Raw genomic sequence first — 18,297 nt, forward strand, 5'->3', positions numbered from 1 at the left:
GGCAGTGGGAAGCCATTCCCTGTGTCCTGTCCCTCCCTCCCTTGTCCCCAGTCCCTCTCCAGCTCTCCTGGAGCCCCTTCAGGCCCTGCCAGGGGCTCTCAGGTGTCCCTGGAGCCTTCTCTTCTCCAGGTGACCCCCCCAGCTCTCCCAGCCTGGCTCCAGCCCAGAGGGGCTCCAGCCCTGGGGCATCTCTGGGGCCTCCTCTGGACTCTCCAGCAGCTCCATGTCCTGCTGAAGCCCCTGGAGCTGGATCAGCAGAGTGTGGAATTTGCAGCCTGAGAAGGGTGGTGGGTCTTGGTGTGTGATCTCAGCAGCTTCAGTAGGTCAAAGGGGTTACTGAGAGGTGGGACTTGTCCTCCCATGGGATCAGGTCTGGGGAACATCCTGGAATCGTGGTGGACTCTGTCCCAGGTCTCCCAAACCCTTTCCCTCTGCCTTCCCTGCCAGGTACGACACCCCGGCGTCCTCCAAGAAGAAGGTGCGTCCCAAGGACCGGAACAAGCTGTCGACGGAGGAGCGGCGGAAGCTCTTTGAGCAGGAGGTGGCGCAGCGGGAGGCGCAGAAGCAGCAGCAGCAGCTGCAGAGCCTGGGCATGGCATCGCCCCTTCCCTACGAGTCCATGGGCTACGGCGCCGCCGCCGCCGCCGCCGCCCACCACGGCTTCCTGGGCTACCCGCCCGGCTACCCCATGCAGGCCTACGTGGACCCCAGCAACCCCAACGCGGGCAAGGTGCTGCTGCCCACGCCCAGCCTGGACTCCATGTGCTCGCCCGCGGGCTACGAGCACGCCCAGCCGCTGCCGGAGCCGGTGCCGGCGGTGCCGCACGTGCCCGCGCCCGTCGAGGTGGCGGCGCCGCAGTACGCGGCTCCCGGCGACGCCACGGCCGCGGTGCCGCCCGAGCCCGGCGTGGCCGTGCTGCCCGTGGCCACCGCGCCCGGCGCCGTGCAGGGCCAGGGCTATGGCGTGTGGGAGCCCGGGCAGCCCGCCGTGCCCGCCGTGCAGCAGCCGTACTCGCCGGCACAGTCCCAGCCCGCCATCTACTACCAGGGCCAGGCCTGCCCCGCCGTCTACGGCGTCACCTCACCCTACTCGCAGCCCACGCCGCCCCTCGTCCAGGTGAGACCCCGCGGGACGTGGCACACACGGGTAATGCCCCCATGGCACACCTGATTAATGCACCCATGGGGCACGGCACACCTGGTTAATGCACATGGCACATCTGGTTAATGCCCCCCACGGGACATGGCACACCTGGTTAATGCCCCCATGGGACGTGGCACACACGGGTAATGCCCCCATGGCACACCTGGTTAATGCACCCATGGAACATGGCACACCTGGTTAATGCCCCCATGGCACACCTGGTTAATGCCCCCATGGGACATGGCACACACAGTTAATGCCCCCGCGGGACATGGCACACCTGGTTAATGCCCCCATGGCACATCTGGTTAATGCCCCCACAGGACATGACACACCTGGTTAATGCCCCCATAGGACGTGGCACACACAGTTAATGCCCCCATGGCACACCTGGTTAATGCCCCCACAGGACATGGCACACCTGGTTAATGCCCCCATGGCACACCTGGTTAATGCCCCAGTGGCACATCTGGTTAATGCCCCCACAGGACATGGCACACACAGTTAATGCCCCCACAGGACATGGCACACACAGTTAATGCCCCCGTGGCACACCTGGTTAAATGCCCCCATAGGACATGGCACACACAGTTAATGCCCCCATGGCACACCTGTTTAATGCCCCAGTGGGACATGGCACACCTGGTTAATGCCCCCACGGGATGTGGCACACCTGGTTAATGCCCCCATGGCACAGCTGGTTAATGCCCCCACGGGACATGGCACACACAGTTAATGCCCCCACGGGACATGGCACACCTGGTTAATGCCCCCATGGGACATGGCACAGCTGGTTAATGCCCCCATGGGATATGGCACACACAGTTAATGCCCCCATGGCACACCTGGTTAATGCCCCCACGGGATGTGGCACACACAGTTAATGCCCCCATAGGACATGGCACACACAGTTAATGCCCCCATGGGATGTGGCACACACAGTTAATGCCCCCATGGGACGTGGCACACCTGGTTAATGCCCCCATGGCACACCTGGTTAATGCCCCAGTGGCACATCTGGTTAATGCCCCAGTGGCACATCTGGTTAATGCCCCCACAGGACGTGGCACACACAGTTAATGCCCCCATGGGACATGGCACACACAGTTAATGCCCCCACGGGACGTGGCACACACAGTTAATGCCCCCACGGGACGTGGCACACACAGTTAATACCCCCATGGGATGTGGCACACACAGTTAATGCCCCCACGGGACGTGGCACACACAGTTAATGCCCCCATGGGACATGGCACATCTGGTTAATGCCCCCACAGGACATGGCACAGCTGGTTAATGCCCCCACGGGACATGGCACACACAGTTAATGCCCCCATGGCACACCTGGTTAATGCCCCCACGGGACGTGGCACACACAGTTTAACCCCCCCTTGGCAGCTGCTGTGGGTGTTGGCGTGTCCTGCTCGGCTCTTCCCGGGGACATTCCCCCCCTGAAGGAGGAGGAGGGCACGTTTGGTGTGTTTTCCGTCTGTGACTGCCGTGAATTGGGGAATCCTGGAGTGGGTTGGGTTGGAAGGACCTTCAGGATCACCCAGTGCCAGCCCTGCCATGGGCAGGGACACCTCCCACTGTCCCAGGGTGCTCCAAGCCCTGTCCAACCTGGCCTTGGACACATCCAGGGATGGGGAATATTGGGCACTTCCAGGATGGGGAATATTGGGCATTTCCAGGGATGAGGGATTGGGCACTTCCAGGAATGAGGAATATTGGGCACTTCCAGGAATGAGGAATATTGGGCACTTCCAGGAATGAGGAATATTGGGCACTTCCAGGGATGGGGAATATTGGGCACTTCCAGGGATGGGGAATATTGGGCACTTCCAGGAATGAGGAATATTGGGCACTTCCAGGAATGAGGGATTGGGCACTTCCAGGAATGAGGAATATTGGGCACTTCCAGGAATGAGGAATATTGGGCACTTCCAGGAATGAGGGATTGGGCACTTCCAGGAATGAGGAATATTGGGCACTTCCAGGAATGAGGAATATTGGGCACTTCCAGGGATGGGGAATATTGGGCACTTCCAGGAATGAGGGATTGGGCACTTCCAGGAATGAGGAATATTGGGCACTTCCAGGGATGGGGAATATTGGGCACTTCCAGGGATGGGGAATATTGGGCACTTCCAGGAATGAGGAATATTGAGCACTTCCAGGGATGGGGAATATTAAACCCTTACATGGATGGGGGATTTTGGACACCTGAGATGGGGAATATTGGACACTTCCAGGGATGGGGAATATTGGACACTTCCAGGGATGGGGAATATTGGACCTTCCAGGGGTAGGGAGTATTGGACACTTCCAGGGTAGGAGGATATTGGACATTTCCACAAATGAGGGATATTGGCCACTTTCAGGGATGGGGAATTTTGGACATCTCCAGGGATAGGGAATATTGGCCACTTTCAGGGATGGGAATTTTGGACATTTCCAGGGATGGGGGATATTAAACACCTCCAAGGATGATGATTCCGTAGTTGTTGTAGGAGTTTGCAGCTTCCAGAAATATTTTATAACCTGTTCATGAAAGTGCTGTTGGGTTTTTTGGCTGTTTTTTGGGAAGAGCTTCCACTGTGACTGAGTAAAGCAGGAAAACCTGGCAGTGTGAGCTGGACTTGTGTTGGCCTTTGGAAGCAGGTCTGGAGTTACCAGCTCAAAGCAAACAAAATTACAAGAATATTGGGAAGGAATTCCTGGCTGGGAGGGTGGGGAGGGACAGGGATGGATTTCCCAGAGCAGCTGTGGCTGCCCCAGCCCTGGGAGTGTCCAAGGCCAGGTTGGAGCACCCTGGGCTGGTGGAGCTGTCCCAGCAGAGGGATTTTTGGGAGCACCAGCTGACATTCCCTGTGCTCCATTGCAGAGCTATGCCCAGCCAGGCCTGCAGTACATCCAGGGCCAGCAGATCTACACGGCCCATCCACAGGGGGTCCTGGTCCAGCCCCCCACGGCTGTGACCACCATTGTGGCCACCGGGCAGCCCCAGCCCATCCAGCAGGTGAGCTCTGGGCCATCCAAAGGGATGGGAGGGTTTCCCATGGGATAGGGAGTTCTTGTCCAGCCCCCCACAGCTGTGACCACCATCGTGGCCACTGGGCAGCCCCAGCCCATCCAGCAGGTGAGCTCCAGGCCATCCAAAGGGATGGGGGTGGTTCCCATGGGATAGAGAGTTCTTGTCCAGCCCCCCACGGCCTTGACCACCATCGTGGCCACTGGGCAGCCCCAGCCCATCCAGCAGGTGAGCTCCGGGCCATCCAAAGGGATGGGGGTGGTTCCCATGGGATAGGAAGTTCTTGTCCAGCCTCCCATGGATGTGACCACCATTGTGGCCACTGGGCAGCCCCAGCCCATCCAGCAGGTGAGCTCCAGGCCATCCAAAGGGATGGGAGGGTTTCCCGTGGGATAAAGAGCTCCTGGGGCACCTCTGACCTCTCTCATGACTATTCCTGTCCCTTCCCTGCTGTTTCCAGCCGGAGCTCGTGGTGTCCAACAACCTCCTGGACTTGCCTCCACCTTCTCCTCCGAAGCCCAAGACCATTGTCCTCCCACCCAACTGGAAAACAGCCCGAGATCCCGAGGGGAAGATCTACTACTACCACGTGGTGACCAGGTGAGTGTGGGGCAGTGGCCACACCCCAAATCCACACCCACACGGATTTCACGTCCCTGCCACGGTGGGGACTCCACCAGTGGCCAGGGACAACCCTTCCCATGAGGAAATTCTCCCTAAACCTCCCCTGGCACAGCTTGAGGCCGTTCCCTCTTGTTTTTTGGGAGAAGAGCCCAAGCACCGTGTCTGGAGCAAGAAATGACTTTTCCCAGGGTTTCCCCACCCCTTTGGGATGGGCTTTGGGAGTTACCAAGTGGTTGGATCAATCCCTGTGACTTTATCTAAAATTGCAAGGAATTTTAGACTTCTAGAAGGATTTTTTTAAGTTTCCAGCTCCATGGGAGGTGTTTGTGGGAATCCAGCTCTGGAGGGATAAGCTGGAATATTTTCATCCCTATCTGGAGTGTCCTGTGTCCAGTTCTTGTTGCCACACATTCCTCTGCATCCCTTAAATCTTCTCCATCTCCATCCTGGATCCCTTCCTGCTCCTGCCACCCCAATAGCAGAGCAGGAGACCTCCAAACACCCGGAATAACAACCAGGCCAGCAGGAATTAATGATTTGTCCATGGCTTGGAAGTCCTGGGATGAGATGGGGACACCCAACGGAGCTTTGCTGCTCTTGTGGCTGTACCTTCCCTGGGGACCTTCCCGCTGTTCCATGCCAGGAATTTCATCCTGGTGATGCTCATCCCTTGGTCCCAGTGCCACCAGTGATAGAAAATGGTTCAAATTCCCTTTTTTAAAGTTCTTCCTGCTTGGTTTTTGCCTTTTCCAACTTGGAAATCTTTGAACTCCTCATGAAGGCCAAGACAAGGCCAAGATCTCTGGTGGATTTTGGAGCCTGGATGTCCCTCTTGGTGGGACACTCATGGAGCAGGTCCCAGGTACTTGGAGAGGGTGACAGTGGCCTCCTGTGTCCTCCTTCCCCCAGACAAACCCAGTGGGATCCCCCGACGTGGGACAGCCCCGGGGACGATGCCGGCCTGGAACACGAGGCCGAGATGGACCTCGGGACCCCCACGTATGATGAGAACCCCATGAAGGTGAGGGGGCACCTCCCTGGGATGGGCCAGGGATGGGAGGTTGGGATTGGCCAGGGATAGGAGGTTGGGATGGACCATGGATGGGAGGTTGGGATGGGCCAGAGATGAGAGGTTGGGATGGACCATGGATGGAAAGTTGGGATGGACCATGGATGGGAGGTTGGGATGGGCCATGGATGGGAGCTTGGATTGGCCATGGATGGAAAGTTGGGATGGACCATGGATGGAAAGTTGGGATGGACCATGGATGGGAGGTTGGGATGGGCCATGGATGGGAGCTTGGATTGGCCATGGATGGAAAGTTGGGATGGACCATGGATGGAAAGTTGGGATGGACCATGGATGGGAGGTTGGGATGGGAGGCTGGGATGGGCCATGGATGGAAAATTGGGATGGGCCATGGATGGGAGGTTGGGATGGGCCATGGATGGGAGGTTGGGATGGTCCATGGATGGGAGGTTGGGATGGGCCATGGATGGGAGGTTGGATTGGCCATGGATGGGAGATTGGATTGGCCAGGGATGGGAGGCTGGGATGGACCATGGATGGGAGGTTGGGATGCGAGGCTGGGATGGTCCATGGATGGGAGGTTGGGATGGGAGATTGGATTGGCCAGGGATGAGAGGCTGGGGTGGATCTGGGGGGTGACAGAGGGGCAGGAGCGACCCCAGATCCGTCATTGCGGCTCCGCTCTCCATTCTCTGCTGTTCTGGGGACACCAGAATTCCCTGTGGGATGTTCTTCCCTGGATTCCAGCCCTGTGTGTGGAGCTGACCTTACCATCCCAAAAAAGGGAAAGGACATAGAAAACTAAGGATGTAGCTTAGAAGCCTTTTGGATGCTTTCCTGATTCCCTGAAAATCCAAGGAATAATTCTCTCCCTGCCCCTGGTGCTCCCACAGCTGGCAGGGATTTTCCTGGAGGTTTTGTCCCTCCTGGAGCACCCAGGGACACCCCCCTGGGCTGCTCCTGCCCCTCCCTGTGTGCCAGAATGCCAAGGGTTAATCCCAAGGGCTTCATCCAGGATTCCAGCGAGTTCCCTCCGAGGAAATTCCTGGCAAATACTTGTCTCCCTGTAAAACAGTTAATTAGAGAAGGAGCTCAGACCTGGAATCTGCTGCTCAGCCAAGGGGTTGGTGCTTCCACCAAGGAATCCAGAGAGGCTTTTCCAGAGGTTTTTACCCCTGGATTGGTGTCACATGTACCCTGGGACATTCCCTGTGGTTCTGGGATCTTGTGGGTCGGGGCTGAAGGATGTTGGGGTTCCTCAAGGAAACCTCAATTTCAGGCTTTAGGTGGGTTTAGTTAAGGTGGAATAGCTGGAAAATCCATCCCTGTGGAGGGATGAGCTGAGGTTTAGTGGTGTGGCCCAGCCTGGAGATCTTGGGAACATCCCTGAGGGAGAAGGGTGGGATGTTTGGAGCAGGGAAATGGAGCTGTGCTGGTGCTTCCCAGCGTGGGAGTCATTTCCCTATGGAATTCTGAGGGTCCTGGTGCTTCCTGCAAGCAACGGAAGGTGCTCCCATAAATGTGGGATTGCATCCCATAAATGTGGGATTGCATCCCATAAATGTGGGATTGCATCCCATAAATGTGGGATTTATCCCATGAATTTGGGCTTTCATCCCATAAATGTGGGTTTGCATCCCATAAGTGTGGGATTTATCCCATAAATGTGGGATTTATCCCATGAATTTGGGCTTTCATCCCATAAATGTGGGATTGCATCCCATAAATGTGGGATTTATCCCATAAATTTGGGCTTTCATCCCATAAATGTGGGATTTCATCCCATAAATGTGAGATTTATCCCATAAATCTGGGCTTTCATCCCATAAATGTGGGATTTATCCCATAAATTTGGGCTTTCATCCCATAAATGTGGGATTGCATCCCATAAATGTGGGATTTATCCCATAAATTTGGGCTTTTATCCCATAAATATGGGATTTATCCCATAAATTTGGGCTTTCATCCCATAAATTTGGGATTTATCCCATAAATATGGACTTCTGTCCCTAAACTGGGATAAAAAGGAGCTGAGGGCTGGGCTGACAATCCAAGGGCTTCACCTTGGGATGGGCAGGAATTGGCTGCTCCCTCCAGGTTTGGCTCCTCCCTCAACCCCCCAAATCCCAGTTTTTAGGTGCAGAAATTCCCTGAATCCTCCAATCCCTCATTCCCAAAGGAGCCACGGCCTTGGGGCTCGGGGTGCCCTCCCAGGGAGGTGATTCCTGCTCATTCCAGAGCTTTCCATCCTTGTCTTCTTTCTGGGCCAGGAGAGCCAGAGGGTCCCGTCTTTCCTGGCACTGAATTCCCATGTCAGAGCTCCCTCCTGTGACCACATTCCTTGGATTTTCCCCCCTCCCCACCCCAGCCCTTCTCCAGGAGGGATTAAACCCCCCGGCCTGGTGGCTCCGGCTGCAGCTGCTGCTGCTATTCCTGGAGCTCCCTTTCCATGGGGAAGGGCTGGGATGGAAAGGCACAGGAGAGGTGGGAAGGGCCAGCACCATTTCCCTGGAAAGCACATTTGGGATCCCAGTTTTCCCCTTGGAAAAGGGGTTTCCTGCAGGAGTGGCCCCGTGGAGCTCTCGGGAATGTTGGCACTGGGCTGGATGCCAAAGGTTTTCCATCCTGGAAAAAACCTGGATTTGTGGCACGATGTGTTTGTGTCTCTGCTGGTTGGTTCTCCATGGAAAACATGGAAAGGTCAATGTCAGTGGAGCAGATCCCCAAATCCCAGTCAGGCTCCTCCAGAATTCCCACACGTTTGGCTTCTTGGTCCCATTCCTTGTTTTCCCCCAGGAGCATCTTTGTGGCTTCTCCATCCCAGTTTCCTCTGGAGTCTGATAAACTGGGACTTCATTCTGGAGCTTTCCCTGTGTTAGTTTTCCACAGCCTTGGATTATGGGAATGCTTTGGAGGAGGGAGGGGGGAGACCCTTGACTGGGAGGTTTTAATATTAAAATAACAGGGAATTTTAGCTCTAAATTAGGAGAAATTCCCTAAGGAAAAATTGGCACCTTTCACAAGGAGCAGCTTGGAAATGGAGTTTCTCTTTCTCCTCCTCATCTTTCCGTGCAAATTCTGACACAGATTTTTCCCCTCATCCCACATGGAGAAGGTGGAGAAGGTTTTAGAGGGTGGGGAAGGTTTGGGGGGAAGAGAAGGGAATGGAGGAGGGAATGGAGGATGGAGGAGGGAATGGAGGATGGAGGAGGGAATGGAGGATGGAGGAGGGAATGGAGGATGGAGGAGGGAATGGAGGATGGAGGAGGGAATGGAGGATGGATTTGGGGTGAAGAATGTTCTGGGGATGGAGAAGGATTTGGGGATGGCAAAGGGATTGGGGAAGGGCTTAATGGAGAAGGATTTGGGGGTGAAGGATTTGGGGGTGGAGAAGGATTGGAAAGCTGAGAAGGGTTTGAGGGTGGAAAAGAGTGTGACAGGGGAGAAGGGGTTGGTGATGGAGAAGGATGTGGTGGAGAAGGATTTGGGGGTGGAAAATGGAGGGGGGTGAAGAAGGGTTTGATGGAGAAGGGATTGGGGGTGCAGAAGGGATTGGTGGTGAAGGATTTGATGGGGGGTTTGGGGGTGGAGAAGGGTTTGATGGAGGAAGATTTGGGGGTAGAGAAGGGATTGGTGGTGAAGGATTTGATGGAGAAGGGACTGGGAGTGGAGAAGAGTTTGATGGAAAAGGATTTGGGGGTGGAGAAGGGATTGATGGAGAAGGATTTGGGTTGCAGAAGGGATTGGAGGTGGAGAAGGATTTGATGGAGGGTTTGGGGGTGCAGAAGGGTTTGATGGAGGAGAGTTTGGGGGTGCAGAAGGGTTTGATGGGGGGTTTGGGGGTGCAGAAGGGTTTGATGGAGGGTTTGGGGTGCAGAAGGGTTTGATGGAGGGTTTGGGGGTGCAGAAGGGTTTGATGGAGGGTTTGGGGGTACAGAAGGGTTTGATGGAGGGTTTGGGGGTGGAGAAGGGTTTGATGGAGGATTTGGGGGGTGGAGAAGGGTTTGATGGAGGGTTTGGGGGTGCAGAAGGGTTTGATGGGGGGTTTGGGGGTGCAGAAGGGTTTGATGTAGGAGAGTTTGGGGGTGCAGAAGGGTTTGATGGGGGGTTTGGGGGTGCAGAAGGGTTTGATGGGGGAGGATTTGGGGGTGCAGAAGGGTTTGATGGAGGATTTGGGGGTGCAGAAGGGTTTGATGGAGGATTTGGGGGTGCAGAAGGGTTTGATGGGGGAGGATTTGGGGGTGCAGAAGGGTTTGATGGGGGAGGATTTGGGGGTGCAGAAGGGTTTGATGGGGGGTTTGGGGGTGCAGAAGGGTTTGCTTTGCTGAGCCTGGCAGGATTTGGTGCCGCCGCTGCCGTGCCAGAGCCGCTTCAGGCTCCATCCCGGCTCCATCCGGGCTCTGTCCCGGCTCCATCCTGGCTCCATCCCATCCAGACTTCATCCCATCCAGATTCCATCCCATCCCGGCTCCAGCTGCTCCCCATTCCCGGCCCTTTGAAGTGGCAGAGCCGCGGGTGGCACAGCAGAGCTTTGATGTCCCTGGGCCATAAACCGGCCCCATTGTGGCCCCCCAGGGGGCAATTCCAGCCCCTCTGCTCCCGGGATTTTGCAGCTCTGCCCTCCAGCCAGGCACGTTTTCAGGGATTCAAAGGAATGGGATGGCTCCTGCTTTTTTCAGTGTTAAACACTTAATTTATTTTTTTTTAATTAAAACAACCAACGGAACATCATCAAAGAGCAGAGGGAAAAGGGAACCTCTCCCGCCTCCCCAAGTCCTTTCACTCTTCCCATCCTTAAATCCAAGTGGTGACGACCTGCAGTTCCCAAACCTCTCCCAGGAAATGGTGCTGGGGGAGATGCTGCTTTTCCCTTCCTTGGGCTCCGAGGGTGTCCCACCCCGAGCTGGGCTGGGGGTCTGGGAGGAGGGTGTGGAGCACAGGGATGTGCTGGGATGCACCTGGAGCCCCTCCTGCTCCAGCAGTGCAGGCAGCCAATGGAATCAGGGATCAGCACGCAGGGAAGCAGCCAGAAATTCCTGGAAAATCCACTTCATCCTGGCTGTAGCTGAAGATAATCCCTGTGAGTCCTTGTGGAAGTTCCCAGCCCTCTCAGGGAATTCCTGCAGGAGAATCCCCAGGCAGGGTTTGCTCCCACTCTGGAGCAGCCCAGCTCCCCCAGAACCTGCTCCTGCTCTTCTCCCAGCTTTCTTTCCAAGGAAAACAAGAGTGAGGAGTGGTCTGGCAGACTGTGCTCCCCGCCCTGGAGTGTGCTGGGAATTGTGCCAGGATTGGGCTGGGCAGTGCCGGGATCAGGGGAGGGAAATGCTGGGACTGGGCTGGGGGTGTGCTGGGATCAGACTGGGAATTGTGCCTGGATTGGGGGGAGCAGGATGGAATGGGCTGGGAATTGTGCCTGGATTGGGGGGAGCAGGGTGGAATGGGCTGGGAATTGTGCCTGGAGTGGGGAGAGGAGGGTGCTGGCAGGGGGATGGGAAGCTCCCCAGGAATGGGCTGGGAGATGCCTGGATTGGGGTGTGGAGCGTGCCGGGGTTGGGCTGGGAAGCTCCCCAGGAACAAACTGGGAAATGTGCCTGGGTCAGACTGGAAAATGTGCCAGTGCTGGGCTGGGAGAGCACTGGGACTGGGCTGGGAAGGATACTGGGAATGGACTGGGAGAGCACTGGGACGGGACTGGGAAGGATACTGGGAATGGACTGGGAGAGCACTGGGACGGGACTGGGAAGGATACTGGGAATGGAGTGGGAGAGCACTGGGGTTGGGCTGGGAAAGGATCGGGAATAGACTGGGAGAGTACTGGGACTGGGCTGGGAAGGATACTGGGAATAGACTGGGAGAGCACTGGGGTTGGGCTGGGAAAGGGTCGGGAATAGATTGGGAGAGCCTTAGGACTGGGCTGGGAAGTTCACTGGGAATAGACAGGGAACTGCTGGGAATAGGCTGGGAAGTTGATCAGGACCAGGCTGGGAAGCTCCTTGTTCAGGATAGGGAGCATGGCAGTGCTGGGCTGGGAAGCTCACCAGGAATAGGCTGGGAATGATGTTGGGAGCGGGTTGGGAAGATCACTGGGACAGGCTGGGAAGGTCACTGGGACTGCTGGGATTGAACTGGGGAGTGACCAGCACTGGACTGGGAGGGTCACTGGGACCAGGCTGGGAAGTGCCTGGATTGGGCTGCAGAGCCTGCAGGGAGCAGGCTGGGAATCTTGCTGGGAATGGGCCAGAGAGTGTGCTGGGAATGGGCTGGGAATGAGCTGGAGAGTGTGCTGGGAATGGACTGGAGAGTGTGCTGGGAATGGGCTGGGAATTGTGCTGGGAATGGACCGAAGAGTGTGCTGGGAATTGTGCTGGGAATGGACTGGAGAGTGTGCTGGGAATGGCCAGAGAGCGTGCTGGGAATGGACTGGAGAGTGTGCTGGGAATGGGCTGGGAATTGTGCTGGGAATGGACTGGAGAGTGTGCTGGGAATGGACTGGAGAGTGTGCTGGGAATGGGCTGGGAATGAACTGGAGAGTGTGCTGGGAATGGGCTGGGAATTGTGCTGGGAATGAACTGGAGAGTGTGCTGGGAATGGGCTGGGAATTGTGCTGGGAATGAACTGGAGAGTGTGCTGGTGCTAGGCTGGGAATCTCACTGGGACCAGTGTGGGAATCCCCCTGGGAATGGGCTGTGGGGCAGGACGGGCAGTGCCCAGGGCAGGAGGAGGCCTGGGAATTGCCGCCATCCATCCCACTGTTCCCTCTTCCCAGTCTTCCAAGAAGCCCAAGACGGCAGAAGCTGACACGTCCAGCGAGCTGGCCAAGAAGAGCAAGGAGGTGTTCCGGAAAGAGGTGGGATGGGATGGGATGGGATGGGATGGGGTGGGATGGGATGGGATGGGGTGGGGTGGGATGGGATGGGATGGGATGGGATGGGATGGGATGGGATGGGGTGGGGTGGGATGGGATGGGATGGGATGGGATGGGGTGGGGTGGGATGGGATGGGATGGGGTGGGGTGGGATGGGATGGGGTGGGGTGGGATGGGATGGGATGGGATGGGATGGGATGGGATGGGGTGGGGTGGGATGGGATGGGATGGGATGGGATGGGGTGGGGTGGGATGGGGTGGGGTGGGATGGGATGGGATGGGATGGGATGGGGTGGGGTGGGATGGGATGGGATGGGATGGGATGGGAGGGGATGGGATTGGGTGGGATGGGATGGGATGGGCCGGGCTGGGATGGGAGGAGCAGGCACTGGATCCAGGTGTGTCTCCCACAGATGTCCCAGTTCATCGTGCAGTGCCTGAATCCCTATCGGAAACCCGACTGCAAAGTGGGCAGGATCACCACAACTGAGGACTTCAAACACCTGGCACGGAAGGTGGGACACGGGATCCGGGGACATGGGGATGTGGGGACATGGGGACACTTGGAGACGAGGGATCCAGGGACATGGGGATGTGGGGACATGGGGACACTTGGAGACAAGGGATACAAGAATGTGGGAATGTGGGGCCATGGGAACACTTGGACACGAGGGATCCAGGGACATGGGGACACTTGGAGACGAGGGATCCAGGGACATGGGGACACTTGGAGACAAGGGATACAAGAATGTGGGAATGTGGGGACATGGGGACACTTGGAGACGAGGGATCCAGGGACATGGGGACACTTGGAGACAAGGGATACAAGAATGTGGGAATGTGGGGACATGGGGACACTTGGAGACAAGGGATCCAGGGACATGGGGACACTTGGAGACGAGGGATCCAGGGACATGGGGACACTTGGACACAAGGGATACAGGAATGTGGGAATGTGGGGACATGAGGGATCCAGGGACATGGGGACACAAGGACAGGGACATGATGGATGGAGGGATATGGGGATGTGGGATATGGGGATACAGGAACACGAGGACATAGGGAGGGCTCCAGGGAGAGAGGAGGTGGGGGGTAACAGGAGTTGGGAATAATGGGATATTTGGGGAATATCAGGAAATATTGGAGAAATATTTGGGGAAAAAATGGCGAAATAGTTTGGGGAGTGATAGGAAATGTTTGGGGGAAAACAGCAAATAAACAAAATAAGCCCCAAAACCCCCCAGCAAAATGGTTTGGGAAATAGCTCAGGAATAATAGGAAGTATTTGGGGAATAACAGCAAAAGGGTTTGGGAAAGGGATGGGGAATAATATGGAATATTTGGGGAATAATAGCAAATGATTGGGAGAAAAATGGCAAATATTGGGGAAATGTTTGGAAAGTAATGGAAAAGTTGGGGAATAGTTTGGGGGAATAATGGGGAAATAGCTTAGGGAATATCTGGGAAATAACAGCAAGTATTGGGGGAATATTATCAAATATTTAGGGAATATTTGGGAAATGAGCAATTGGAGGCCTAGGAAATATTTGGGGAATATTTCAGAAGTAAAAGAAAAGTTGGGGCAATAATAGGAAATATTTGGGGAATAGTGGGGAATTTTTGGGGAATTCTTAGGGAATAACAAAAACTATTTGGGCAATAATAGGAAAAGAGCTTAGAGAATATTTGGAAACAGCAGAAAGTATTTGGGGAATAATGGGGAATATTTGGGGAATATTTGGGGAGTGTTTGGGGACTATTTGGGGAATGTTTGAGGAATATTTGGGGAATGTTTGAGGAATATTTGGGGAATGTTTGGGCAATATTTGGGGAATATTTGGGCAATATTTGGGCAATATTTGGGGAATATTTGGGCAATATTTGGGGAATGTTTGAGGAATATTTGGGGAATGTTTGGGCAATATTTGGGGAACGTTTGGGGACTATTTGGGGAATGTTTGGGGAATGTTTGGGGAATAACAGGAACTCTGTGGGCAATAATAGAAAAAGATCTTAGAGAGTATTTGGAAATATCAGGAAATATTTGGGGAATGTTTGGGGAAGAACAGGAGCTGTTTGGGCACTAATGGGACCAGAGCTGGGGGAATGCTTGGAAGGAGCAGGAGTTACTGTGGGAATGGTGGCCCGGAATTCCGGGCTGAGCCACATTCCCACGTGTCCAGCTGACCCACGGGGTGATGAACAAGGAGCTCAAGTACTGCAAGACCCCCGAGGACCTGGAGTGCAACGAGAACGTCAAGCACAAGACCAAGGAGTACATCAAGAAGTACATGCAGAAATTCGGGATCCTCTACAAGCCCAAAGAGGACACGGAGCTGGAATAGCCCCTGGAATAGCCCCCCCCACCCCTCGGATCTGACCTGGGGAGCCGCAATTCCCGCCAGGATTGGCCCTTTGGAACCACCAGCCTGGGAGTTTTATTATTACCATGACATTTTTTTTAAAGGAAAAGAACCATCGTTCCCGACGCCGAGGCCAAGCTGGGCTTTGCCAAGCCTGGTTTTCCTGAGTCTGATTTCCCTAAGCCAGGCTTTGCAAGCCCAGTTTTCCCAAGTCTGAGTTCCCTAAGCCAGGCTTTGCCAAGCCTGGTTTTCCCAAGTCTGAGTTCCCTAAGCCAGGCTTTGCCAAGCCTGGTTTTCCCAAGCCTGGTTTTCTCTAAGCCAGGCTTTGCCAAGCCCGGTTTTCCCAAACCTGGTTTTCCCAAGCCAGGCTTTGCCAAGCCCGGTTTCCCCAAGCCGGGGTTTGCCAAGCCCGGTTTTCCCAAGCCCGATTTCCTCAGGCCAGGCTTTGCCAAGCCCAGTTTCCCCAAGCCAGGCTTTGCTAAGTCTGGTTTCCCCAAGCCAGGCTTTGCCAAACCCGGTTTCCCCAAACCTGGTTTCCCCAAGCCAGGCTTTGCCAAGCCTGGTTCCCCAGGCCAGGCTTTGCCAAGCCCAGTTTCCCAAGCCAGGCTTTGCCAAGCCCGGTTCCTCAGGCCAGGCTTTGCCAAGCCTAGTTTTCCCAAGCCAGGCTTTGCCAAGCCCGGTTCCCCAGGCCAGGCTTTGCCAAGCCCGGTTTTCCCAAGCCAGGCTTTGCCAAGCCCGGTTTTCCAGGCCAGGCTTTGCCAAGCCCGGTTTCCCCAAGCCAGGCTTTGCCAAGCCCAGTTTCCCACGCCAGGCTTTGCCAAGCCCGGTTCCCCAAGCCAGGCTTTGCCAAGCCCGGTTTCCCAAGCCAGGCTTTGCCAAGCCTAGTTTTCCCAAGCCAGGCTTTGCCAAGCCCGGTTTCCCACGCCAAGCTTTGCCAAGCCCGGTTCCCCAGGCCAGGCTTTGCCAAGCCCGGTTCCCCAGGCCAGGCTTTGCCAAGCCCGGTTCCTCAGGCCAGGCTTTGCCAAGCCTAGTTTTCCCAAGCCAGGCTTTGCCAAGCCCGGTTCCCCAGGCCAGGCTTTGCCAAGCCAGGCTTTGCCAAGCCCGGTTTCCCAAGCCAGGCTTTGCCAAGCCTAGTTTTCCCAAGCCAGGCTTTGCCAAGCCCGGTTTCCCCAGGCCAGGCTTTGCCAAGCCCGGTTCCCCAGGCCAGGCTTTGCCAAGCCCGGTTTCCCCAGGCCAGGCTTTGCCAAGCCCGGTTTCCCCAGGCCAGGCTTTGCCAAGCCCGGTTTCCCCAGGCCAGGCTTTGCCAAGCCCGGTTCCCCAGGCCAGGCTTTGCCAAGCCCGGTTCCTCAGGCCAGGCTTTGCCAAGCCTAGTTTTCCCAAGCCAGGCTTTGCCAAGCCCGGTTCCCCAGGCCAGGCTTTGCCAAGCCAGGCTTTGCCAAGCCCGGTTTCCCAAGCCAGGCTTTGCCAAGCCTAGTTTTCCCAAGCCAGGCTTTGCCAAGCCCGGTTTCCCCAGGCCAGGCTTTGCCAAGCCCGGTTCCCCAGGCCAGGCTTTGCCAAGCCCGGTTTCCCCAGGCCAGGCTTTGCCAAGCCCGGTTTCCCCAGGCCAGGCTTTGCCAAGCCCGGTTCCCCAGGCCAGGCTTTGCCAAGCCCGGTTTCCCCAGGCCAGGCTTTGCCAAGCCCGGTTTCCCCAGGCCAGGCTTTGCCAAGCCCGGTTCCCCAGGCCAGGCTTTGCCAAGCCCGGTTCCCCAGGCCAGGCTTTGCCAAGCCCGGTTCCCCAGGCCAGGCTTTGCCAAGCCCGGTTTCCCCAGCCAGGCTTTGCCAAGCCCGGTTTCCCAGGCCAGGCTTTGCCAAGCCGAGCGTTGCCGGCGCTGCTCTCAAGCTCTGTATTATATTTTAACGTTTCTGTGAATATATTGATAATAATTTGCTTTTTTCCGTTGCTTTTGGCCCCAAACTTGCCGATCCCGCGGGAACTCTTGGCCAGGAGAGTTTTGGGGTTTCTTCCCGGGGTTTTTTTGGAGTCGTTCCCTGGGTTTCGCCGCCCTTTCCCTGTAAATACGTGCGGATTTCTGCCCCTGTGGATAAGATCAGTTTTATCGCTTCCAGCATTTTACTTTCTCCAATTTTTACGGAACTTTTTATGTAAAAAACAAAAAAGGCAAAAAAAGAGAAAAAAATAAAAAAAAAAAATCCAAAGAAAAATGAGCCCCAAAAATCCCAAATCGGTGCCGGGCATGGGGGGGGGGGGGAGGGGGGTGGCTCCGGGGACTCCCGGGGACATTCAGCATTCCCAGGAAATCCCAACACCTGGGAATGGGAAGGGAGGGCTCGGGGAGAGCCCGGAGAGTTTGGGGGTTAAAAAGGTGACACTTGGGGCTCTCGGGGTGTCCCCTCAGCCAGGGCCACCCTGGGGGGGACATGGGGACACCTGAGGGGACACACCTGGGGACACATCAGGGGACACACCTGGATACCTGGGGACATTCCCAGGGACACCTGAGGAGACACACCCAGGGGACACCTGAGGGGACACACCTGGGGACACCTGAGGGGACACACCTGGGGACACCTGAGGTGACATTCCCAGGGACACCTGAGGGGACACACCTGGGGACACCTGAGGGGACACACCCGGGGACACCTGAGGTGACATTCCCAGGGACACCTGAGGGGACACACCCAGGGACACCTGAGGGGACATTCCCAGGGACACCTGAGGGGACACACCTGGGGACACCTGAGGGGACACACCCAGGGACACCTGAGGGGACACACCTGAGGACACCTGAGGGGACACACCTGGACACCTGAGGAGACACACCTGGGGACACCTCAGGGGACACTCTTGGATACCTGGGGACATTCCCAGGGACACCTGACGGGACACACCTGAGGACACCTGAGGGGACACTCCTGGATACCTGAGGGGACACACCCAGGGACACTCCCAGGGACACCTGAGGGGACATTCCCAGAGAAGGACACGGGGACACCTGGGAATAACAGCAAAGGTTTGGGGAAGGACAGTCCAGAACTGGAGGAATAATGGGAAGAGTTTGGGGGATAATGGAGAATATTTGGGGAGGAACGGAAAAATACAGGGAATATTTGGGGACTAATAGAAAGTGTTTGGAAAATTTACAGGAAAAGAGCTTAGGAAATACTTGGGGAATTTTGGGGGAATAAGAGGAAAATAATTCAGGGAGTAGTTGGGAAATAGTAGGGGAATATTTGGGGAAA

The 18,297-nt window shown here is 56.0% G+C and overlaps 1 protein-coding gene across 1 annotated transcript in view; it reads left to right on the forward strand.

Annotated features, from left to right (window-relative positions):
• Positions 1-16,548, forward strand: part of SETD2 (SET domain containing 2, histone lysine methyltransferase) — a 68,310-nt gene extending 51,762 nt beyond the window's left edge. Inside the window, exons 15-21 of the mRNA XM_071559869.1 lie at positions 448-1,117; positions 4,029-4,163; positions 4,636-4,775; positions 5,709-5,820; positions 12,596-12,676; positions 13,108-13,209; positions 14,878-16,548. Coding sequence (XP_071415970.1) covers positions 448-1,117; positions 4,029-4,163; positions 4,636-4,775; positions 5,709-5,820; positions 12,596-12,676; positions 13,108-13,209; positions 14,878-15,039 — 1,402 coding nt within the window. The 3' untranslated portion in view covers positions 15,040-16,548. The remainder of the gene's footprint in view (positions 1-447; positions 1,118-4,028; positions 4,164-4,635; positions 4,776-5,708; positions 5,821-12,595; positions 12,677-13,107; positions 13,210-14,877) is intronic.
• Positions 16,549-18,297: the final 1,749 nt, after the last annotated feature.

This window comes from Pithys albifrons, chromosome 7 (assembly GCF_047495875.1).
Source record: "Pithys albifrons albifrons isolate INPA30051 chromosome 7, PitAlb_v1, whole genome shotgun sequence".
Taxonomy (NCBI): domain Eukaryota; kingdom Metazoa; phylum Chordata; class Aves; order Passeriformes; family Thamnophilidae; genus Pithys; species Pithys albifrons.